The sequence below is a fragment of the Ranitomeya variabilis genome, chromosome 6 (assembly GCF_051348905.1).
Source record: "Ranitomeya variabilis isolate aRanVar5 chromosome 6, aRanVar5.hap1, whole genome shotgun sequence".
Lineage (NCBI taxonomy): Eukaryota > Metazoa > Chordata > Amphibia > Anura > Dendrobatidae > Ranitomeya > Ranitomeya variabilis.
Window position 1 is genome coordinate 221,220,867 of NC_135237.1, and position 23,829 is coordinate 221,244,695.

Here is a 23,829-nt window from a genome sequence, read left to right on the forward strand (position 1 = left end):
TCCAAGTTCAAGACCCTAAAGACGACGACCCGGAAGACCACCCCTAAGATGACGACGACACCAGAGACGACAACCACTGAGATGACGACGACCCTGGAGACGATGACCCTGAAGACCACCCCGATGACGACGACCCCGGAGACAACGACCCTGGAGACGACGACGACCTGGAAGACTGAGAAGCAGAAGAACAAGAGGCTGCAGAACAAAGAGCAGAAGAACATTAAGCATAAGACTAAATATCAGAGCAAAAGATATTATCTAAATTATAAGCAGAAGAAGACTAAGCAGTGTATGGGGGTAAGTCCGTTCCTCCTCGTGGTGCCCCTGGATAAAGCCTGATGATGCAAGCCAAACTGAACGCGGACAAATGTAACTGTTTTGTGACAGCCACAAAATGTCCTTATTTTTAGCACAGATGAGTGCGGCCATTGATCTATTTTGTATTTGACTTTTTTTGGCTATGCACTAGTATAAATTATATATATATATTGTTCGGTCAGTTGATCTATTTTTACTATATACTATTTTCTGACTTGAACGTCCCGCCCTTCTCCATGCTGTGATTTTAATTACATCTCAACACAGTTGGTTCTGAGCCTCCTATATAAGTAGGCTTTATCCTGTTATTAGCCATAGGTAAGTGTTCACATTAGGCAGTCAGCTCAGATACCATAGGTAAGTGTTCACACCAGGCAGTCAGTGTAGTTACCCATTTGATCTGAGATTACCTTGACGTTTTGGTGAATGGGCTCACAATATTTGGCCAAATCTTGTGCTAAAAATCTCATGTGTTTTTTCATAAAGTTCATAAGCCATTATGCTATTCACATTCCACATATTTCACATTTCCTTATTTTTAGCACAGATGAGTGCGGCCATTGATCTATTTTGATGAGTTGATCATGATCATGAGTTGACACAGGAGTCTTAAAGTAATTTCAGGATGGTTTTTGAAAGGGTTTTCAGTTGACCGTGAAGTCCTCTTTTGTATCCTTCAGCTATCTAGTAAGTGGACCTCTCTTTGCTAAATCTACTTTCATACTGTGTATGTCTTTTCCTCTTAATTCACCGTTGTTACATGTGGGGGGCTGCTATCATCTTTTGGGGTATTTCCCTAGAGGTAAGCCAGGTCTGTTTCTTCCTCTACCAGGCGTAGTTAGTCCTCCGGCTGGCGCATGGCATATAGGAAGCCGTAGGTATGCTCCCTGGCTACTGTTAGTTGTGTGGTAGATTTAGCTCACGGTCAACTTGAGTTTCCATCACCCGAGGGCTAGTCTGTTATTTTGTGTTTCTGATGTTCCCATGCCATTGGGGAATCATGACAGTATGACCGGCCACTGTTAAAGTAATTGGCAGAAGAAAGGAGAAGAAAAGAAGTCTGTAGATTTTTTTTTTTTTTTTTCCTCACATGTTTGCTACTTAGTTGGCTCAGTTGTATTTCTGCTCTATTTACAGCCTTGCCTTTCTCTCCTTCTAATCCTTGAATGGCTCTGATCTCTCCGGTGTAAGTATGGACTCTCAGAGTTTGGCTGCAGGGTTAAATAATCTTCCATCACCCGAGAGCTCGTTCGTTACTTATGTGTTTTTTACGTTCCCTTGCCATTGGGAACCATGACAGTATGACCGGCCACAAAGTGTTAATTGTTTGGGCTGAAGCAGGAGAAAAAGAAGTGTTGAAGGGAAATTTTTTTTTTTTTTTCTTTCCCTCAGAGTTTTGCTGCCTAGCCCTTAATTGCTGTCTAGCTGCTTCTTACCTCCTCTTAACCCTTGAATGGCTCTGACCTTAGCTGTTTAACATGGATGTCCAGAGTTTGGCTGCAGGTTTAAATAATCTTGCTACGAAGGTTCAAAATTTACAAGATTTTGTTATACATGCTCCTATTTCTGAACCTAAAATCCCTACACCAGAGGTGTTTTCCGGAGATAGATCTCGGTTTTTGAATTTCAAATATAATTGTAAATTATTCCTTTCTCTCAGACCTCACTCCTCAGGAGATCCTGTCCAGCAGGTTAAGATTGTAATCTCTTTGCTGCGAGGTGACCCTCAAAATTGGGCATTTTCATTGGCACCAGGGGATCCTGCGTTGCTCAATGTGGATGCGTTTTTCCTGGCTTTAGGGTTGCTTTATGAGGAACCTAATTTGGAGATTCAAGCTGAAAAAGCTTTGATAGCCCTATCTCAAGGGCAAGATGAAGCGGAGATATACTGCCAAAAATTTCGTAGGTGGTCTGTGCTTACTCAGTGGAATGAGTGCGCCTTAGCGGCAAATTTCAGAGAGGGCCTTTCTGATGCCGTTAAAGATGTTATGGTCGGGTTCCCTGCGCCTACAGGTCTGAATGAGTCCATGACAATGTCAATTCAGATTGATCGGCGTTTGCGGGAGCGCAAACCCGTGCACCATTTGGCGGTATCTTCTGAAGAGACGCCAGAGAAAATGCAATGTGACAGAGTTATGTCCAGAAGCGAGCGGCAGAATTATAGGCGTAAAAATGGGTTATGCTTCTATTGTGGTGATTCTGCTCATGTTATATCGGCATGCTCTAAGCGTACTAGGAAGGTTGACAAGTCCATTTCAATTGGCACTTTACAGTCCAAATTTATTTTGTCTGTAACCTTGATTTGTTCATTATCAGTTATTACCGTGGATGCCTATGTGGACTCTGGCGCCGCTCTGAGTCTTATGGACTGGTCCTTTGCCAGGCGCTGTGGGTTTGATTTAGAGCCTCTGGAAGTCCCTATACCTCTGAAGGGTATTGATTCTACACCTTTGGCTTGTAATAAACCACAGTTCTGGACGCAAGTGACTATGCGTATGACTCCAGACCATCAGGAGGTGATTCGCTTCCTTGTGTTGTACAATTTACATGATGTTTTGGTGCTTGGATTACCATGGTTACAGTCTCATAACCCAGTCCTTGACTGGAAGGCTATGTCTGTGTTAAGCTGGGGATGTCGGGGGGCTCATGGGGACACTCCTATGGTGTCCATTTCGTCATCTATTCCATCTGAGATTCCGGCATTTTTGTCTGATTATCGTGATATTTTTGAAGAGCCTAAGATTGGTTCACTCCCTCCTCACAGGGATTGTGATTGCGCCATAGATCTGATTCCTGGCAGTAAATTTCCAAAGGGTCGTTTGTTTAACCTATCTGTACCTGAACATGCTGCTATGCGCGAGTATATTAAGGAGTCCCTGGAAAAGGGACATATTCGTCCTTCTTCATCACCTTTAGGAGCCGGTTTTTTCTTTGTCTCTAAAAAGGATGGCTCTCTGAGGCCTTGTATTGATTATCGTCTCCTGAATAAAATTACAGTCAAATATCAGTATCCGTTGCCTTTGCTGACTGATTTGTTTGCTCGCATAAGGGGGGCTAAGTGGTTCTCTAAGATTGATCTTCGTGGGGCGTATAATTTGGTGCAAATTAAGCAGGGGGATGAGTGGAAGACCGCATTTAATACGCCTGAGGGCCATTTTGAGTATTTGGTAATGCCTTTCGGCCTTTCTAATGCACCTTCTGTCTTTCAGTCCTTAATGCATGATATTTTCCGTGAATATTTGGATAAATTTATGATTGTGTACTTGGATGATATTTTGATTTTTTCTGATGACTGGGAGTCTCATGTTCAGCAGGTCAGGAGGGTTTTTCAGGTTTTGCGGGAGAATTCTTTGTGTGTAAAGGGTTCAAAGTGTGTTTTTGGGGTTCAAAAAATTTCATTTTTGGGGTATATTTTTTCCCCTTCTTCTATTGAGATGGACCCTGTCAAGGTTCGGGCTATTTACGACTGGACGCAGCCTACTTCACTGAAGAGTCTTCAGAAATTCTTGGGCTTTGCTAATTTTTATCGTCGATTTATAGCTGTTTTTTCTGGCGTTGCTAAACCTCTGACGGATTTGACTAAAAAGGGTGCTGATGTTGCCAATTGGTCCCCTGCTGCCGTGGAGGCCTTTCGGGAGCTTAAGTGCCGCTTTTTGTCTGCCCCTGTGTTGCACCAGCCTGATGTTTCTCTTCCCTTTCAGGTTGAGGTCGATGCTTCAGAGATCGGAGCGGGGGCGGTTTTGTCGCAGAAAAGTTCCGACTGCTCAGTGATGAGACCTTGTGCGTTCTTTTCGCGAAAATTTTCGGCCGCCGAGCGAAACTATGATGTTGGTAATCGGGAGCTTTTGGCCATGAAGTGGGCATTTGAGGAGTGGCGTCATTGGCTTGAGGGTGCCAGACATCAGGTGGTAGTTTTGACTGATCACAAGAATTTAATTTATTTGGAGTCTGCCAGGCGCCTGAATCCTAGACAGGCACGTTGGTCGTTGTTCTTTTCCCGGTTTAATTTTGTGGTCTCGTACTTACCGGGTTCTAGGAATGTGAAAGCAGATGCTCTTTCTAGGAGTTTTGAGCCTGACTCTCCTGGGAATTCTGAACCTGCTGGTGTCCTTAAGGATGGAGTGGTTTTGTCTGCTGTCTCTCCAGATTTGCGACGTGCTTTGCAAGAATTTCAGGCGGATAGACCTGATCGTTGTCCGTCTGGTAGACTGTTTGTTCCTGACGAATGGACCACTAGAGTCATCTCGGAAGTTAATTCTTCTACTCTGGCAGGTCATCTGGGAATTTTTGGCACCAGAGATTTGGTGGCTATCCTTGTCTCGAGATGTGCGTGTTTTTTTGCAGTCTTGCGATGTGTGTGCTCGGGCCAAGCCTTGTTGTTCTAGGGCTAGTGGGTTGTTGTTGCCCTTGCCTATTCCGAAGAGGCCTTGGACGCACATCTCTATGGACTTTATCTCGGATCTCCCTGTTTCTCAGAAGATGTCTGTCATCTGGGTGGTGTGTGACCGTTTTTCTAAAATGGTTCATTTGGTGCCATTGCCTAAGTTGCCTTCCTCATCTGAGTTGGTCCCTCTGTTTTTTCAAAATGTGGTTCGCTTGCATGGTATTCCGGAAAACATCGTTTCTGACAGGGGTACCCAGTTCGTGTCTAGATTTTGGCGGGCAGTCTGTGCCAGGTTGGGCATTGATTTGTCCTTTTCGTCTGCATTCCATCCTCAGACCAATGGCCAGACGGAGCGAACTAATCAAACTTTGGAGACTTATTTGAGGTGTTTTGTGTCTGCGGATCAGGATGATTGGGTTGCCTTTCTGCCGTTGGCGGAGTTTGCTCTTAATAATCGGGCTAGTTCTGCCACTTTGGTTTCTCCTTTCTTTTGCAATTCAGGGTTTCATCCGCGTTTTTCATCTGGTCAGGTTGAATCTTCGGATTGTCCTGGAGTGGATGCGGTGGTGGATCGGTTGCATCGGATTTGGGGACAAGTGGTGGATAATTTGGAATTGTCCCAGGAGAGGACTCAGCAGTTTGCTAACCGTCGTCGTCGTGTTGGTCCCCACCTTCGCGTTGGGGACTTGGTGTGGTTGTCTTCCCGTTTTGTCCCTATGAGGGTTTCTTCTCCCAAATTTAAGCCTCGGTTCATCGGTCCTTATAGGATTTTGGAGATTCTTAACCCTGTTTCCTTTCGTTTGGACCTCCCGGCATCTTTCGCTATCCATAATGTGTTCCATCGGTCGTTGTTGCGGAGATATGAGGTACCGGTGGTTCCTTCTACTGAACCTCCTGCTCCTGTGCTGGTGGAGGGTGAATTGGAGTACGTCGTAGAGAAGATCTTGGACTCCCGTATTTCCAGACGGAGACTTCAATATCTGGTTAAATGGAAAGGCTATGGTCAGGAAGATAATTCTTGAGTAACTGCCTCTGATGTTCATGCCTCGGATTTGGTTCGTGCCTTTCATAGGGCTCATCCAGATCGCCCTGGCGGTTCTTGTGAGGGTTCGGTGCCCCCTCCTTAAGGGGAGGGTACTGTTGTGTATCCGCTTTTTGGGCTCCCCTGGTGGTTGCTGGTGGTACTGGTGACTTGTTTGCACTTTGCTGCTTCTGTTCACCTGCTTCCATCAGTGTTTGGGAGTTTCCTATTTGGCCTCGCTCTCCAGTCATTTCCTTGCCGGTCATCATTGTAACCAGAGCCTTCGGTTGCATGTTCCTGCTACTAGTCTGCTGATCAGCTAAGTGGACTTTGTCCTTTTGTTTTGTACCTTTTGTCCAGTTTGCAGTTTTTGTAATTCTCTGTAGCTGGAAGCTCTTGCGGGCTGAAATTGCCACTCCTGTGTCATGAGTTGACACAGGAGTCTTAAAGTAATTTCAGGATGGTTTCTGAAAGGGTTTTCAGTTGACCGTGAAGTCCTCTTTTGTATCCTTCAGCTATCTAGTAAGTGGACCTCTCTTTGCTAAATCTACTTTCATACTGTGTATGTCTTTTCCTCTTAATTCACCGTTGTTACATGTGGGGAGCTGCTATCATCTTTTGGGGTATTTCCCTAGAGGTAAGCCAGGTCTGTTTCTTCCTCTACCAGGCGTAGTTAGTCCTCCGGCTGGCGCGTGGCATATAGGAAGCCGTAGGTATGCACCCTGGCTACTGTTAGTTGTGTGGTAGATTTAGCTCACGGTCAACTCGAGTTTCCATCACCCGAGAGCTCGTTCGTTACTTATGTGTTTTTTACGTTCCCTTGCCATTGGGAACCATGACACCAGGCAGTCAGTGTAGTTACCCATTCGATCTGAGGTTACCTTGACGTTTTGGTGAATGGGCTCACAATATTTGGCCAAATCTTGTGCTAAAAATCTCATGTGTTTTTTCATAAAGTTCATAAGCCATTATGCTATTCACATTCCACATATTTCACATTTCCTTATTTTTAGCACAGATGAGTGCGGCCATTGATCTATTTTGTAGTTGACTTTTTTTGGCTATGCACTAGTATAAATTATATATATATATTGTTCGGTCAGTTGATCTATTTTTACTATATACTATTTTCTGACTTGAACGTCCCGCCCTTCTCCATGCTGTGATTTTAATTACATCTCAACACAGTTGGTTCTGAGCCTCCTATATAAGTAGGCTTTATCCTGTTATTAGCCATAGGTAAGTGTTCACATTAGGCAGTCAGCTCAGATACCATAGGTAAGTGTTCACACCAGGCAGTCAGTGTAGTTACCCATTCGATCTGAGATTACCTTGACGTTTTGGTGAATGGGCTCACAATATTTGGCCAAATCTTGTGCTAAAAATCTCATGTGTTTTTTCATCAAGTTCATAAGCCATTATGCTATTCACATTCCACATATTTCACATTTCCTTATTTTTAGCACAGATGAGTGCGGCCATTGATCTATTTTGTTTTGTGACAGGCAGAACGGAAGGTGTAATCTTCAAACTTTTATAGATAACAACTACGGGAATGCCTGTCACAAATAAGAATATGATGAAGTTGAATATGAAGAAGATAATAGTAAAATAAAAAGAATATGAACAATGTAACAAAAAAAAATAATAGGTAGAAGATGAAGAAGAAGATGAATAAGGTGAAGAAGTTGATGTCAAAGAAGCTGATGATGAGGATAATGAAGAAGAAAGTGTGGAAGAAGTAAAAAAGAAGGTGAAGGGCGTGGAAGTAGTTAAACATCAATATCTGACAAAATAAAAAAAAAATTAACATAGTCAAAATCTTTCTAACGCCGAACGTCATAAAAAACAAAACAAAATCCTGCTATTCTATTAGATTGGGCTAAACCTCTGTGCCTTTAATGTCTCCGCCACATCCCCCAATACATCCTACATTATTCTTAGTTGTTTTCCTTCATGTAGAATGAACCTACAAGTTAAGAAAGGGTTTATTTTAATTCCGATATTTTCATCCCATTGACTTGCATTGGGATCGGGTATCGGTATCGGATTAGATCCAATACTTTGACGGTATCGGCCGATACTTTCCGATACCGATACTTTCCGATATCGGAAGGTATCGCTCAACACTAGTGCAGATCCCTCCTTCCATCCATCATGTGCAGCTCCCCCCTCCATCCATCATGTGCAGATCCCCCCTTCCATCCATCATGTGCAGCTACCCCCTCCTTCCATCATGTGCAGATCCCCCATCCATCATGTGCAGACCCCCCCTCCATCCATCATGTGCAGTCCCGCCCCCATCACATGCAGATCCCCTGCATCCATCATGTGCAGATCCCCCTCCATCCATCATGTGCAGATCCCCCTCCATCCATCATGTGCAGACCCCCCTTCATCCATCATGTGCAGACCCCCCTCTATCCATCATGTGCAGACCCCCCTCCATCCATCATGTGCAGACCCCCCTTCCATCCATCATGTGCAGATCCCCCTTCCATCCATCATGTGCAGATCCCCCTCCATCCATCATGTGCAGATCCCACTCCATCCATCATGTGCAGATCCCCCTCCAACCATCATGTGCAGATCCCACCTCCATCCATCATGTGCAGATCCCCCTTCCATCCATTATGTGCAGATCCCCCTCCATCCATCATGTGCAGATCCCCCTCCATCCATCATGTGCAGATCCCCCCTTCCATCCATCATGTGCAGATCCCCCTTCCATCCATCATGTGCAGATCCCCCTCCATCCATCATGTGCAGATCCCCCTCCATCCATCATGTGCAGATCCCCCTCCATCCATCATGTGCTAAACCCCCCTTCCATCCATCATGTGCAGATCCCCTCTCCATCCATCATGTGCAGATCCCCCTCCATCCATGTGCAGATCCCTCCTTCCATCCATCATGTGCAGCTCCCCCTCCATCCATCATGTGCAGATCCCCCCTTCCATCTATCATGTGCAGCTACCCCCTCCATCCATCATGTGCAGATCCCCCATCCATCATGTGCAGACCCCCTCCATCCATCATGTGCAGTCCCGCCTCCATCACGTGCAGATCCCCCTGCATCCATCATGTGCAGATCCCCCCTCCATCCATCATGTGCAGATCCCCCTCCATCCATCATGTGCAGACCCCCCTCCATCCATCATGTGCAGACCCCCTCCATCCATCATGTGCAGATCCCCCTCCATCCATCATGTGCAGATCCCCCCTCCAACCATCATGTGCAGATCCCACCTCCATCCATCATGTGCAGATCCCCCCTTCCATCCATCATGTGCAGATCCCCATTCCATCCATCATGTGCAGATCCCCCTCCATCCATCATGTGCAGGGCCCCCCTCCATCCATCATGTGCAGATCCCCCCTCCATCCATCATGTGCAGATCCCACCTCCATCCATCATGTGCAGATCCCCCCTCCATCCATCATGTGCAGATCCCACCTCCAACCATCATGTGCAGATCCCCATAATGTCCAGACTAGACAGAGATATATTACACCCCCCCCCCCACCCCACTCACTCTATCTGGGACAGGGTGCAAACATTGCCAGTGCTGCTACTGCTGCAGTCCGTGCTCCAGCCTCCAGGCAGAAACGGGCCTGAGCAGTCTGAGGGAAGTGGTGAGTCACTAGCAGAGCCGTGCAGCAGGCAGCGCATGGGCAGGAGGGAAATCATGTGTACTTACTGTGTACTGCTCTGTCGAGTCCCAGGCCAGGCCAGCAATGTCTGTCCCAGCCAGGTCGGAAGACAGGCGCCGTCATTCCACCTCAGCCCCACCCTCGGTAAGTGGACAGTGTGTCAGCAAGGAGTAGAGAGAGTCAGCACCCGCACATGTACTGACTGCCGCTCTGCCACCCCCTGTCTTCAGGGATGTACCGCCACCACCGGACTTAAAAAAATGCTTAGGTGCTGCCCCCCGCATCTTCCTGCCCTAGGTACTTGCCCTCAAGTGCCTAGTGGCAAATACGGCCCTGTGCACCTACAATGCCTCCGCATGAAACAGATGATCCTGTTGAGGAATAAGGAAGCTGCTCGACATTTGGAGCATGCGAGGAAGGCTCAATGATGGCGAGGCTTTGTGGAAGACATCGTTCAAGTGCCCAGAAATATGGTGAGGAGAGTCATTGGAAGACGTGGAAAAGTGATGCAGGAAATCGTGAATAAATCTGGTGTGGTGAGAGTGAGGATTCCAGCTGAAGATGAAGCTCAGGTAGCTGGTGAAGATGGGATGGTACCATTTATCATTGTCGGCTCAATGGAAAGTCTTACGTATATCCGAATGCTCCTTGATTATCAGGTGACATACCTGAGAGAGATAGAGCAGATAAGACAGGACCAACTGCAGATTAATAAACAGCTGCAGGACAGAAGATGGCGGTCGCCTTCAACCCAAGGTAAAGGGAACAGATGAGACTCTCCAAATAATGGAATGGCTGACAGCCAAAGACAGCCAGCAAGAAGATGCCTGGGATGCAGAGGATCTGAAAGTGACAGTTCTCTCAGTTCAAAGCTAAAGGACATGGACAATAGCCCCTGTAACGTATTAGATGGGTCAGACCGGACAGTAGGCTCGACTGTCAGTGGGACGTATGACTGCACCAACCGTGGGTGGCGGCCATGGAGAGAAAGGTCGAGTCAAGGGGCACACTTGAAAAATGTGGTGACTAAAAAGGGTCTGGTGACACAAAGAGGGTGACTAAGGGGCTGAAGCTCAAGACCTACATATTGACCGCTGGGGCGGGGAAGGTTTAACAAAGTGACAGTGATGGGACTATGTCTTTGGTGATGACTCTCAAAGATGACTGAGGCAGCCCTCTCAACTTGTAGGGCAAGGTGACATGGGTGCCCAGTCTCGAGGCCTCCAGTTTATGGCAAGTGTTCAACCCCACAGGATTGAGGCAGTGACCCCTGTTGCAGCTAGGGGGCACTGTGTGTGCTCCTCAGGATACGCATGGAGGCGTAATGGTGATAGTGAGACGATGACCATCGTCATTGTGAATGGCCGGTATGTCTCAGAGGAGATACTCTGTGCTGTAAGCCAGTAATATTGCTTAGTATTTGTTTAGTTTAAAGGGAGGCTTACAGGGTTAGTCAGAGAGCTGGGCGGGTCTGACTAACCACACATACACCGCCCACCTATGGGGGTGGTTACAGGTACACAATGTGACTGAGGTCTGGTCACATGGTCGGTGTGTAAGGTCCCGGATGGCCTGTGTGTTGGAAGGTCCTGGCAGTAGGACTGGATTCCTAAAGAGCACATGGAGGGGCCATGGACCTGAAGGCCTGTGTGTTGGGTGATCCTATAAGTGGATGGACATCCTGAATAGCACACGGAGAAGCCGTGGACCTGGATGGCCTCTGTGTTGGAAGGTCCTGGGAGTAGGACCGGATTTCTGAAGAGCACGGGGTGAGGCCATGCTCCTGCAGAGCCTGTGACGGCTACTGTGTTGGGGAAGCTACCGTCCTGTGGGTCTGAGACTGTTGGGTGGCCTTGTGAGCAAGGCATGGTCCAGGATGGTGATCCCAGTTAGGTAGCTTCCCTGGGAACCAGGACTGACAGGAGGTCAGTGTGTGGAGTAGGAGATCCTTTAAGGTAACTCCAGATAAAAGGGGTTACTTTGAACTGTGTGATCTCCCACGGTAACTGGACGAAGTGAGGTCTGGCGTGTTTAGAGACTGCACCTTAATGTCGTGCTGTACGAGTAGAGACATTGATACGGCGTATGGGCACCCCCAGGAACTAGTCAGAGGAGGACTGGCAGGTGTAGTGTCTGAAACGTGATTGAAGCCGTGCACGCTCGGGTGACCTTTGAGTATTTGTTAGTGTTCGGAGAGTTAGTTTTCATCACCACAGCTGAATGATTTACAGCTTCTAGCCAGCTTGATTACATGTGGGGATTCCCTAGCAACCAGGCAACCCCCACATGTACTTAGGCTGGGTAGAAGCTGTAAATCATTCAGCTGAGGCGATGAAAGCTAAATCTCCGAACACTAACAAATACTCGGAGGTCACCCGAGCGTGCTCGGGAAAACCCGAGCAACAAGTACACTCGCTCATCACTATTTATGACATGTAAAATAAACAGAATTGTACTGTTTAATGGAGAAAATCGTGCCTGTGTGACTGAATCCATTTGCTAAGCGAGTATCCCCCAACACGTGCAGTAAGGGCTATCTTACATATTCCATAGAGCATATACTGTATCTCCCCAGAGGATAAATCTAAAATGTCCCCCTCAGGTATTTTTCCCTGCCCTAAATGCTTACATTCTCCAGCTGATATTTTTCATTGTTTCTGGGACTGTCCAAAACTAGGGGAGGTTTGGGATACACTCTTGCAACATCTCACTAATACCTTTGGTATATCTATTTCTCTTTCTCCGGAGTGGGCCATATTCAACATTCTCCCGCAGGATCAGTTGGTGAGGCTTTCTGTTCAGCAGTGTCTCATTTTATTCATCTGTGTGGCAGCCACCCGCAAAAGTATTCTTCATTTATGGGCACAAGCTAATACTCCTTCTTTGAGCTTAACTACTACGAAGGTAGCCTATCTCTTCATGATGGACTGGATAGAGTCCATATTGAATAAAGAAAAATACACGGAATGATTTTTCCTTACATGGTCTTCTTTTATTAATGCCCAGGCATTATCTATACGCCAGGCAATTCATGGTTGCTTCCAATTTACAGACTGGTACATGAGAAAGCAAATTGACAGCAGAATTCCTGTTAGGCTTGATTGATATTATGCTTTGAAGGTGTGGATGTGTGCCGGGGTGGGGTGGGGAAGTTGGTTATAGTTATACTACACTGTCTAAATGTTCAAAGTACTGTAAAACGCTGTTTGTCAGATCTTTTCTAATGCTTCTTTTTTCAAAGAATTTTATTAACATTTTCAATATAACATACAAGGTAAATTAGAAAAGAAATAATTAGGAAGGGAAAAACATAAGAGGACGGGGGAATAGGGGAAAGAAGAAATAGGGGAAACTTTAAATTACTCTAAATCTGAAAATTTCCAACCATAAAGTAGCTTTTCAATAAATTACAAATAAAAATAAATGTAAAAACATTTAAGGAAATAATTCTGACCATCTTTGCCACTTTTTTAAAAAATTTATCAGAACAGGAATTAATCTGTGCGGTCACTTGATTCGAAAGTAAATCGCAGGCCCAGGTCATTCACATTCAGACCCGTGACAAACACACGAAAGCTTTCCTCGTCACCCCTCCAAATGACAAACACGTCGTCGCTCGATAAAAGACAGGGGGTGGTCCACAGCCATTTTACTCCCCCTCCTTTACAGCCCTATAACCCCACCTGGCTAGGTGGTCAAATTAAGGGCTGTTATAGATGCATAAATTGTAAATACTGTAACTCCATTAGTCAAGGGAAAGCGTTCACAAGCAATGTCACAGGAAAGAACTATGTTATACACCAGTTCATTAACTGTAAGACTAAAGGAGTAGTCTATAAGATGACTTGTACCTGTGGTGCTGAATATGTAGGCAAGACCAGCCAGGAATTGAGAAGAAGGGTGGGAGAGCACCACAGAGACACCATCAACAAGAGGGACACCCCTGTAGTGAACCATATAGATAGACTACATAACGGTGATTTGAGAGGAGTGAGATTCATGGGGATTGATAAGATTGCCCGGTCACAAAGAGGAGGCGACTGGGACTAGCGTATCCTGCAGCGAGAATGTATGTGGATCATTCGGTTGCAAACTCAGAGCCCAATGGGCCTTAACGAGCAACTTAACTTTTCTTCCTTCTTGTAAGCATAGTTGCCTAATAGGGACTCTATAACCAGGGATAGCCGCTGTTGAGTGGGGGCACCGCTGCGCAGGTCTTAGGGTGCCAACCTCCGCGATAGGCAGGGCTTTAACAGCTAGGGAGTAATAAGGTCAGTATGTAGTATCACCCTTTCTATACCTTCATGATTGGTGGTCTTGGGGGGTGGTCCGTCGTGTTCCGTTTGGTCTCCTTTGCCTGATTCCCTTGTTTTTCATAGCTCATTATTTTCCTCATGCTAATATCGATTTTCTGTGAATAGTGTTTATACAGCTTCATAAAAAGATGTGCTGCTTTTAAATATGCGTGAGTACACCAAGCTGTAATGAATAACATCTAAAAAGCTGATAATCCTCGAGGTATGGAAGAAGCAGGGACTGTAAAAACATGCACATTTATTCCTTTGAAAGGACAGCATCTATGGTGATGTACAAATGGTACTCATCTAGATGTTCCTGCATTTTGGGGCGGATCGGATTGATCGCGCACTCACTTTGAATATGCAATACACCAGCTCAGATCATGTGATCTCGGAACCTGATATGGCGTCTGCGGGTCAGAGCATTCCGGTGTGTGTATCAGCAACCGGAAATAGAGTGTGCGCCTTTCAACACTCACCGCTTGTGGCCCAATAACCGGATGCTGTGTGACGTAGGTAAACACATCACACAGAGCGTGTACTCCGGGAGCCAGAAGTGAGTCGCCGGCATCCAGAAGCACGCGGTATGAAGATACACATGGAGTATATTTAAGGCAGGTAAAGGAACTAGTGATTTAGCAATGCTCGTATATGCTGTTGAATGTATGTCGATACCCCCCCGATGATTTTAATAATGAAACGTGTCAGGAGACATAAGCATTAGAAAGGATCAGAGCATGGAATGCTATGATTCATTACCGCATATGAGATCCTGAACACTCTGAGAAGGCATCGCTGAAAGACTCGGTTCCATGGATGAGTATAAAATTTGATTTTGAAAAGAAATGCCCATTTAAAATATTGATTGAACATATGCCTGTGTGTGCAGCCCTGTTCGGGGGGCATATTTGTATTCTGATGGATCCTATGGGCAAGGTTTAATGAGATGGGGATTTGCCCTCTCTATGTTATGCTGAGCTTGCTGCAGAGTTGTAACACCATATGCGTGTAAGTTGATAAGAGTGTTGGTCCGCTGATTATATCTACCAACTGATTGAATGGGACGTATTAGGGTACCGTCTCACAGTGGCACTTTGGTCGCTACGACGGCACGATCCGTGACGTTCCAGCGATATCCATACGATATCGCTGTGTCTGACACGCAGCAGCGATCAGGGACCCCGTTGAGAATCGTACGTCGTAGCAGATCGTTTGGAACTTTATTTCGTCGCTGGATCTCCCGCTGTCATCGCTGGATCGGTGTATGTGACACTGATCCAGCGATGCGTTCGCTTGTAACCAGGGTAAACATCGGGTTACTAAGCGCAGGGCCGCGCTTAGTAACCCGATGTTTACCCTGGTTACCATCGTAAATGTAAAAAAAAAAAACAGTACATACTCACATTCCGGTGTCTGTCAGGTCCCTCGCCGTCAGCTTCCCGCACTGACTGTGAGTGCCGGCCGGAAAGCAGGGCACAGCGGTGACGTCACCGCTGTGCTCTGCTTTTACTTTACGGCCGGAACTCACAGTCAGTGCGGGAAGCTGACGGCGAGGGACCTGACGGACCCCGGAATGTGAGAATGTACTGTTTGTTTTTTTTTACATTTACGATGGTAACCAGGGTAAACATCGGGTTACTAAGCGCGGCCCTGCGCTTAGTAACCCGATGTTTACCCGGGGACTTTGGCATCGTTGGTCGCTGGAGAGCTGTCTGTGTGACAGCTCCCCAGTGAGCACACAACGACTTACCAACGATCACGGCCAGGTCGTATCGCTGGTCGTGATCGTTGGTAAATCGTTTAGTTTACTGTTGGTCTAATCAGACATACTTTACTGTGACTGTTGAATATTTATGGAGTATATATAATGAGGGATGTTGCCATGCTAAGGGTAAGGCACCAAGGAATACCCCATTAAGGATACAGGCAGAAATAAGGGGGACCAATATACAATTTTGAGTGGTCTCTATAAATAGCCATATCCATATATTTTCTCCTCTGGGGGTGGCTATGTTGACTACCTCCAGGTTGAGGCATATTTGTGGTTCATAAAATACTGTTTTTTATCTGCATATTTTTGTTTTTGTCGTAAGCACTGGCACTTTTTTGCACTTGTGGTCACTTTTTCAAGATTTTAGTAAGTAGTATTAAAAGCTAAGTTGTATCAATATTTTCTTTAACCAGCTGTGAACATCTATTGAGATATGAAGAGCAGATTCCCATTTTTTCATGTATGGGATTTCTAAGAATTCATTATCATAGTTTAGCCAATTCTAAATATATTTGAAACTCCAAAAAATATTGTGCCCAATATTTGTTAAAAGATTAATGGAGGCTTCTGTGAATGTCGGATTATTACTAAGGAAATCTCTGATTTGATCTCTAAGAATAATATATTTTATGAAGGCTGAGGAAGGCACTTTAAACTTATTTTTGAAGTAGTCAAACGAGTAACAGATTGATCTGTCGCTAATGTCCTGTAGTTTTTTTTTAATTTTTACTTTTGCCCATAATGGTTCTGGAGTTACATTTAATGATGACCAGATTAAAGAAAGGGGAATATTTTTTACCATTTCTGTTTTATTTGTACCTTTTTTTAGTTTTGAAAGTTTTTTCCATGCCTCTATTGAAGTTTTGAAAAAGGGGTAATTAGCAGAGTCTTTTATAGGGTTTGATAAATGATTTAATATTATAAAATATAGTGGATTACCTCCATTACATGAAATTTCTATATCGGACCAGGAAGGTGTATACGATTCCGGCCACCAGTATACACTTTGAATAATTAAATTTGCGTTATGGTATGCAATAATATTTGGAAGACTGGCACCACCGTGTCTTTTATTTTTATGTAAGATATTTGTGGCTATTCTAGCCCTTTTTTTCTTCCAAATGAAGGAATTTAAAAGCGATTGAATGTTGGTTAAATGAGTTACAGGTATGGTTATGGGAAGAGACCGAAAGACATAAAGTATCTTTGGTAGTATAATTGATTTAACTATCATAATTCTCCCCCACCAGGTCAGATCTTTTTCATAATAAAAATGTAGTTCTTTGGAAATGGAATTTGTAAGAATTTTTATATTGTTATATAACAATGAATCAATGTTTTTAGTGATATTTAATCCGTAGGTAAAATCTCTCTCTTCCAAACTCCAAGTTCTTGGGATTGAATTAATTGGATTAGTTAAGGTCAGGATAATGTCATCAGCATATAGTCCAATTTTGTATTCTCTTGAGGGTAGTTTAATACCAGTGATGGAATAATCATTTCTGATTTGTTGAGCTAAGTGTTTTAAGGCTAGTACAAATCGGAGAGGGGATAATGGGCATCCTTGTCTAGTCCCTTTTTTTATGTTAAATGGATGTGAAAGGTGATTGTTAGCATAAACCTTTGCGTTTGGATTAGAGTATAAAGCCATAATTTTTAAAATACATGGGATATTTAATCCGAATTTTTGAAGAGTTGCTTTTAAGTATTTCCAATTAAGACAGTCAAATGCCTTTTCGGCATCAAGGGGGGCTATAACAGAACATAATTTTTTTTAATGTATCCATTTAATTACATTAGTGACTCTTCTGGCGCCTTCGATAGATTGTCTACCACTTACAAAACCAATTTGATCATTACAAATTATTTTTGGTAGAATCAAATTCAATCTATTGGCCAAAATTTTGGTATACATTTTTATATCACAATTTATTAATGAAATTGGCCTATAGTTGGTGACTAAACTAGGGTCAGGGTTTTGGTTTAGGAATGACGATTATAGTGGCCTCTAAATTTTCTTCTGGGAATTAACCTAATTCTGAAGCGTAGTTAAAGACTTTAGTAAGATGAGGGCTAGAAGGTGTCCAAAAGATTTATAATAGTCGTTATTGAAAACATCAGGACCAGGAGCTTTAAATGATTTTAAATGTTTTATAGTATCTGAGATTTCTTCAGTGTTAAATGGTGCTGAAAGGAATTCCAAGTCTTCTGTAGAAATTTTGGGGAGGTTGACAGAAGCTAGGAAAAAATCAATATCTTTTTTGGGGGATTGGAGCTATGGGTTGTTTTTAGTAATATAAGTTGCTATAGAACTCAGCAAACTTGTCAACTATATCTTGGGGGTGAATGAGGAGTTTGTCGTTATGTGTAATAATTTTATCTATTCTGTTTTTTATTCTTAATTTTTATATCCTATTGGTCATGAATTTAGAGGGCTTATTAAAAGAGGTATAGAATTTGAATTTCGCGTTTTTAACAGCTGCGTCATAAAAAGAAAAAATTATTGATTTAAAATTCTGTCTAAGTTTTAATATTTCGTTTTGGATTTTTAATTCGATTTTGTATTTCTTTAATTTTTTCTCTATTCATTTTTTTTTTACTTTTGAAGAGATTTGTATTATAGCCCCTCTAATAACGGCCTTATGAGCGTTCCAAATTAATAATGGATTATATACATGTTAAGTACAAAAAATAATTTTTTATGGCTAGAGAGAGGTCTTTAATATGAGATGGGTTATTTAACAAAGAGGAATTATACTTCCATAGGAATTGATTTTTAACTAAATGGCCTTCTATTATTTCTCCAAAAACTGGGGCGTGGTCAGAAATTGTTTTAGAACCTATTGTAATTGAGGAAAAACGAGGGAGTGAGAAGATATCTGTTAAAAAAAGGTAAATTCTGGAAGCCGAATTGTGAACATCTGAGAAATGCATATATTCTTTTGAACTGGTATTTAAAGGGAACTTGTCACCCCCAAAATCGATGGTGAGGTAAGCTCACCGTCATCAGGGGCTTATCTATAGCATTCTGTAATAATAATAATAATAATAATAATCTTTATTTATATAGCGCCAACATATTCCGCAGCGCTTTACAGTTTAACAGTTTCAAACAACAATCATAGGTAACAATGTTAACAATACAGCAATAAAGCAAAATAAGACGACCCTGCTCGTGAGAGCTTACAATCTACAATGAGGTGGGGAGATACAAAGTACAGGTGTGTATTTACAATGATGTATTTACAATGATGGTCCAGCCATCTTCAGGGGGTGGGGGGTAGATGAGATAGTGAATGGGCTACACACACACACACACACACACAAACATAAAATGACTGATTAGGGAACGTGATAGGCCGCTCTGAACAAATGAGTTTTCAGTGAGCGCCTAAAGCTATGCAAGTTGTGGATGGTCCTAATATCTTGGGGTAGAGCATTCCAGAGGATTGGCGCAGCACGGGAGAAGTCTTCGGAGTCGGGAGTGGGAGGTACGGATTAGTGCAGAGGTTAGTCGAAAGTCGTTTGCAGAGCGCAGCGGTCGGCTAGGCCGATAGACAGAAATGAGGGAGGAGATGTAAGGGGGTGCCGCACTGTGGAGAGCTTTGTGGGTGAGAACAAGTACTTTGAATTGTATCCTGTAATGAATGGGCAGCCAGTGTAATGACTGGCGAAGAGCGGACACGTCCGAGTAACGATTAGCCAGATGGACGACCCTGGCTGCTGCATTAAGGAAAGACTGGAGAGGGGAAAGTCGCGTGAGGGGGAGGCCAATTAAAAGAGAGTTGCAGTAGTCCAGGCGGGAGTGGATTAGGGCGACAGTGAGAGTTTTTGTTGTCTCCATGGTGAGAAAAGGGCGGATTCTAGAGATGTTCTTTAGGTGTAAGCGGCACGAGCGGGCAAGAGATTGCATGTGGGAGGTGAAGGAGAGATCGGAGTCAAACATGACACCCAGACAGCGTGCCTGCTGCCTAGGTGTTATTATGGTGCCACCCACGGAGAGGGAAATGTCAGATTTAGGGAGGTTAGTAGAAGGCGGGAGCAGAAGAGGTTCAGTTTTGGAGAGGTTGAGCTTCAGATAGAGAGCGGACATGATGTTAGAGACTGCAGACAGTCAGTGGCGTTCTGTAGTACAGCAGGGGTAAGGTCAGGGGCTGACGTGTATAGTTGTGTGTCATCAGCGTAAAGATGGTACTGAAAGCCAAATCTGCTGATGGTCTGTCCAATTGGGGCCGTGTAGAGGGAGAAGAGAAGGGGGCCAAGGACTGAGCCCTGAGGTACCCCGACAGTGAGAGAAAGAGGAGATGAAGTGGAGCCAGAGAACAGAACACTGAAGGAGCGTTCAGAAAGATAGGAGGAGAACCAGGAGAGAGCAGTGTCCTTAATGCCTAGTGACAGGAGCCTAGAGAGTAGGAGAGGGTGGTCAACAGTGTCGAAAGCTGCAGAAAGATCGAGGAGAATGAGCAGAGAGTGGTCACCGTTACATTTTGCTGTCAGAAGGTCATTGGTCACCTTGATGAGTGCAGTTTCTGTTGAATGTAGGGGGCGGAACCCGGACTGTGAAGGGTCTAGGAGGGAATGAGTGGAGAGGTAACGGGTAAGGCGGGAGTAGACTAGGCGCTCCAGGAGTTTTGAGATGAAGGGTAGATTGGAGACCGGTATGTAGTTGTTTGCGCATGATGGGTCAAGGGTGGGTTTTTTTAGTAATGGAGTAATGATAGAGTGTTTGAAGGAGGAGGGGAAAAATGCCAGAGGAGAGGGAGAGATTAAAGATTGTAGTTAGGTGAGTTGTGACGACTGGAGAGAGAGACTGGAGGAGGTGTGAGGGAATGGGGTCGGTGGTGCATGTAGTCGGACGAGAAGAGGAGAGGAGCTTGGAGACTTCTTCTTCTGTGATGGAATCGAATGTGGAGAGTGAGCCAGGGGAGATGCAGGGAGGAATGGGAGTCATTGCACTTGGTGTCTGGGAGCGGATTTCCTGACGGATATTGTCTATTTTCTCTATAAAGTGGGAGGCCAGGTCATCAGCACAAATGTCTGTGATAGGGGCTTGTGCTTTTGGCCTGAGGAGGGAGTGAAATGTGTCAAAAAGTTTCTTGGGGTTGTTGGATAGTGATGAGATCAGAGTGGTGAAGTAGGTCTGTTTGGCAAGGTGAAGGGCAGAGTTATAGGTCCTTAACATAAATTTGAAGTGTAAGAAGTCTTCTGGGGTGCGAGTTTTCCTCCATAAGCGTTCAGCACACCTGGAGCATCGCTGGAGAAATCGGGTTTGCGATGTGAGCCAGGGCTGTTTCACTCTGTGTTTGGAGGTTCTGAGGGTGAGGGGAGCTACTTGGTCTAGGGTGCTTCTAAGAGTGTCATTGTAGTGATGTACAGCCAGATCAGGACAGGAAAAAGAGGAGATTGGGGACAGTGATGAGTGTAAGGAGTCTGAAAGTGTGTGAGGATTAATAGCATGTAGATTTCTGACTGTGTGGTAGGTAGGAGAGTGCTGGGGTGGGCGAGGAATTGTGAGTGTGAAGGAGAGAATGTTGTGGTCAGAGAGGGGAAGTGGTGAGTTATCTAGGTGGGGAGTTGAACAGAGCCGGACAAAGACCAGGTCCAGGGTGTTACCGTCTTTGTGTGTTTCAGAGGTTGAGAGCTGTGAGAGGCCGAGAGAAGTGGTTAGTGATAAAAGCTGGGATGCAGATGTGGACGTGGGGCTGTTAACGGGAATGTTGAAGTCTCCCAGGATAAGGGTTGGTAATTCTGAGGACATGAAGAGCGGCAGCCAGGCTGAGAAGTCGTCCAGGAAGTGGGTAGGTGAGCCTGGGGGCCGGTATATGACCGCTACTCTGAGGGAGAGGGGACGGAAGAGCCTGATGGTGTGGACCTCAAAAGAAGGGAATGAAAGTGAAGAAACTGGGGGTATAACCTGGAACGTGCATTGGGGGGACAAGAGTATGCCGACTCCACCACCAGGTCTGTTAGTGGGTCTTGGGGAATGGGAGAATTGTAAGCCACCATGGGAAATGGCAGCAGGGGTTACAGTGTCAGAGTCTTGGATCCAGGTTTCAGTGAGGGCCAACAGATTGAGAGAGTTGTTCAGAAAGTAGTTGTGCAGGAAAGGGAGCTTGTTACATACAGACCGTGGATTCCAAAGGGCACAATTGAAAGGGAGAGGTGAGGGACTGCAAGTAATATTAATAAGGTTAGTATGGTTTTGATATGAGATAGGGTAGCAGTTGAGGTTGGGGGATGGGGGACCGGGGTTGGGGGATATGTCCCCCGAAATTAGTAGGAGTAACAAGATAAAAAGCAAGTAGTTTTTTGAAATGTTTGTAGTTTTTTTGTGCAGTGTGTTTGGGTAAGATGGGCTGAGGTTTTTCAGGAAGGTGAGAAGTGCATGGGAGCTGTACATGGGAGATGGAAGGAGTGAGGAGCTGATGTGTATGAGTCGTGGTGGAGGGGGGATTGGGTGGTGAATGTGGATTGCAAGGGAGCATAGGAGGATAGGAATAAAGCACATGGTGAGAAGGGAAAACAGAGTGTGGGTTACCTGACTCCTGCCCTGACTAACTGCCATGAAATAACTGCGGTATCACGACGCTTATCTTCCGTGACGCTTTGCTTATGTGACGCGTGCACCCCCACTAGCGTGCCCCCCTAAGGGTGGTTCTACATTTATAGTCCAGTGATGGGTCAGAAGAGATGGATTATGGGACCAGGGTGGGGATAATTTGGCAGCTGGGTCCAGCACACCAGGGGGTGGTTAAATGATCAAAGGCATTGTGGCTGGCAACATGCTATAACACCTTCACCTGATTGTATCTTGAGTGGTCACAGTAATTGATATACATCAAACAGTGAGTACATCCTACAATACAACCAATGAATTATACCAAACATTACGCAGGCACATTAAAATAAGTTGCTAGATGGTACAGTGGCAGATGAGACATGGACAGCAAGCAGAGGTGGGAAGCTATACCATTAATTCTAATGCAGCAGATGAGACATGGACAGCAAGCAGAGGTGGGAAGCTATACCATTAATTCTAATGCAGCAGATGAGACATGGACAGCAAGCAGAGGTGGGAAGCTATACCATTAATTCTAATGCAGCAGATGAGACATGGACAGCAAGCAGAGGTGGGAAGCTATACCATTAATTCTAATGCAGCAGATGAGACATGGACAGCAAGCAGAGGTGGGAAGCTATACCATTAATTCTAATGCAGCAGATGAGACATGGACAGCAAGCAGAGGTGGGAAGCTATACCATTAATTCTAATGCAGCAGATGAGACATGGACAGCAAGCAGAGGTGGGAAGCTATACCATTAATTCTAATGCAGCAGATGAGACATGGACAGCAAGCAGAGGTGGGAAGCTATACCATTAATTCTAATGCAGCAGATGAGACATGGACAGCAAGCAGAGGTGGGAAGCTATACCTGTGTGAAGAGAGAAGATGGATGTTAGTTCTGTGCCATGAAATAACTGCGGTATCACGACACTTATCTTCCGTGACGCTTTGCTTATGTGACGCGTGCACCCCCACTGTAATGCTGTAGATAAGCCCCCGATGTTACCTAAAAGAGGAAAAAAAGACGTTAGATTATACTCACCCAGGGGCGGTCCCGCTGCGGTCCGGGTCCGATGAGCCTCCCATCTTCATTCCATGACGTCCCCTTCTGGTCTTCATGCTGCGGCTGCAGCGCAGGCGTACTTTGTCTGCCCTGTTGAGGGCAGAGCAAAGTACTGAAGTGCACAGGCGCCGGGACAGGTCAGAGAGGCCCAGCGCCTGCGCACTGTAGTACTTTGCTCTGCCCTCAATAGGGCAGTCAAAGTACACCTGCGCCTGAGCCGCAGCGCGAAGACCAGAAGAGGACATCATGGAATGAAGATGGGAGGCTCTGGACCGGACCCGGACCACAGCGGGACCGCTCCTGGGTGAGTATAATCTAACCTCTTTTTCTCCTCTTTCAGGTAACATCGGGGGCTTATCTACTGCATTACAGAATGCTGTAGATAAGCCCCTGATGACGTTGAGCTTACCTCACCATCGATTTTGGGGGTGACAGGTTCCCTTTAAGCAACGGAATAAATAAAATAATTCTTTACTAAAAAGCCAATTATTGAGAGAGATTGAATTTCTTCTGTTTAATGTCTTCATTTATGTTTTAGGTTCCAGAACGGGATGAGGACATCATTGACAACGATATCCTCATCTCCCTGGTCCATGCGCGAGTCCCATTGTGGGACACCCGGGTTCCACCGGACTCGGACAACATGACGATACGGCGCCTATGGAATGAGGAGGCCAAAGCGATGTGGGATGGCTGGGACAACGCCCCGACTCGGGTCCGAACTGCATTTTGTAAGTATTGCAATACAGTG

The 23,829-nt window shown here is 45.1% G+C and overlaps 1 protein-coding gene across 8 annotated transcripts in view; it reads left to right on the forward strand.

The window, feature by feature from the left end:
• The window catches only part of ATPSCKMT (ATP synthase c subunit lysine N-methyltransferase), a 764,992-nt gene that overhangs the window by 688,811 nt on the left and 52,352 nt on the right, over window positions 1-23,829 (forward strand). For 6 of the 8 annotated variants that reach the window (XM_077269465.1, XM_077269461.1, XM_077269464.1 and 3 more), the window contains one exon: window positions 23,617-23,809. The exons of the other annotated variants lie outside the window; for them this stretch is intronic. In XM_077269465.1, coding sequence (XP_077125580.1) covers window positions 23,617-23,809 — 193 coding nt within the window. The remainder of the gene's footprint in view (window positions 1-23,616; window positions 23,810-23,829) is intronic. 8 annotated transcript variants of the gene reach the window in all.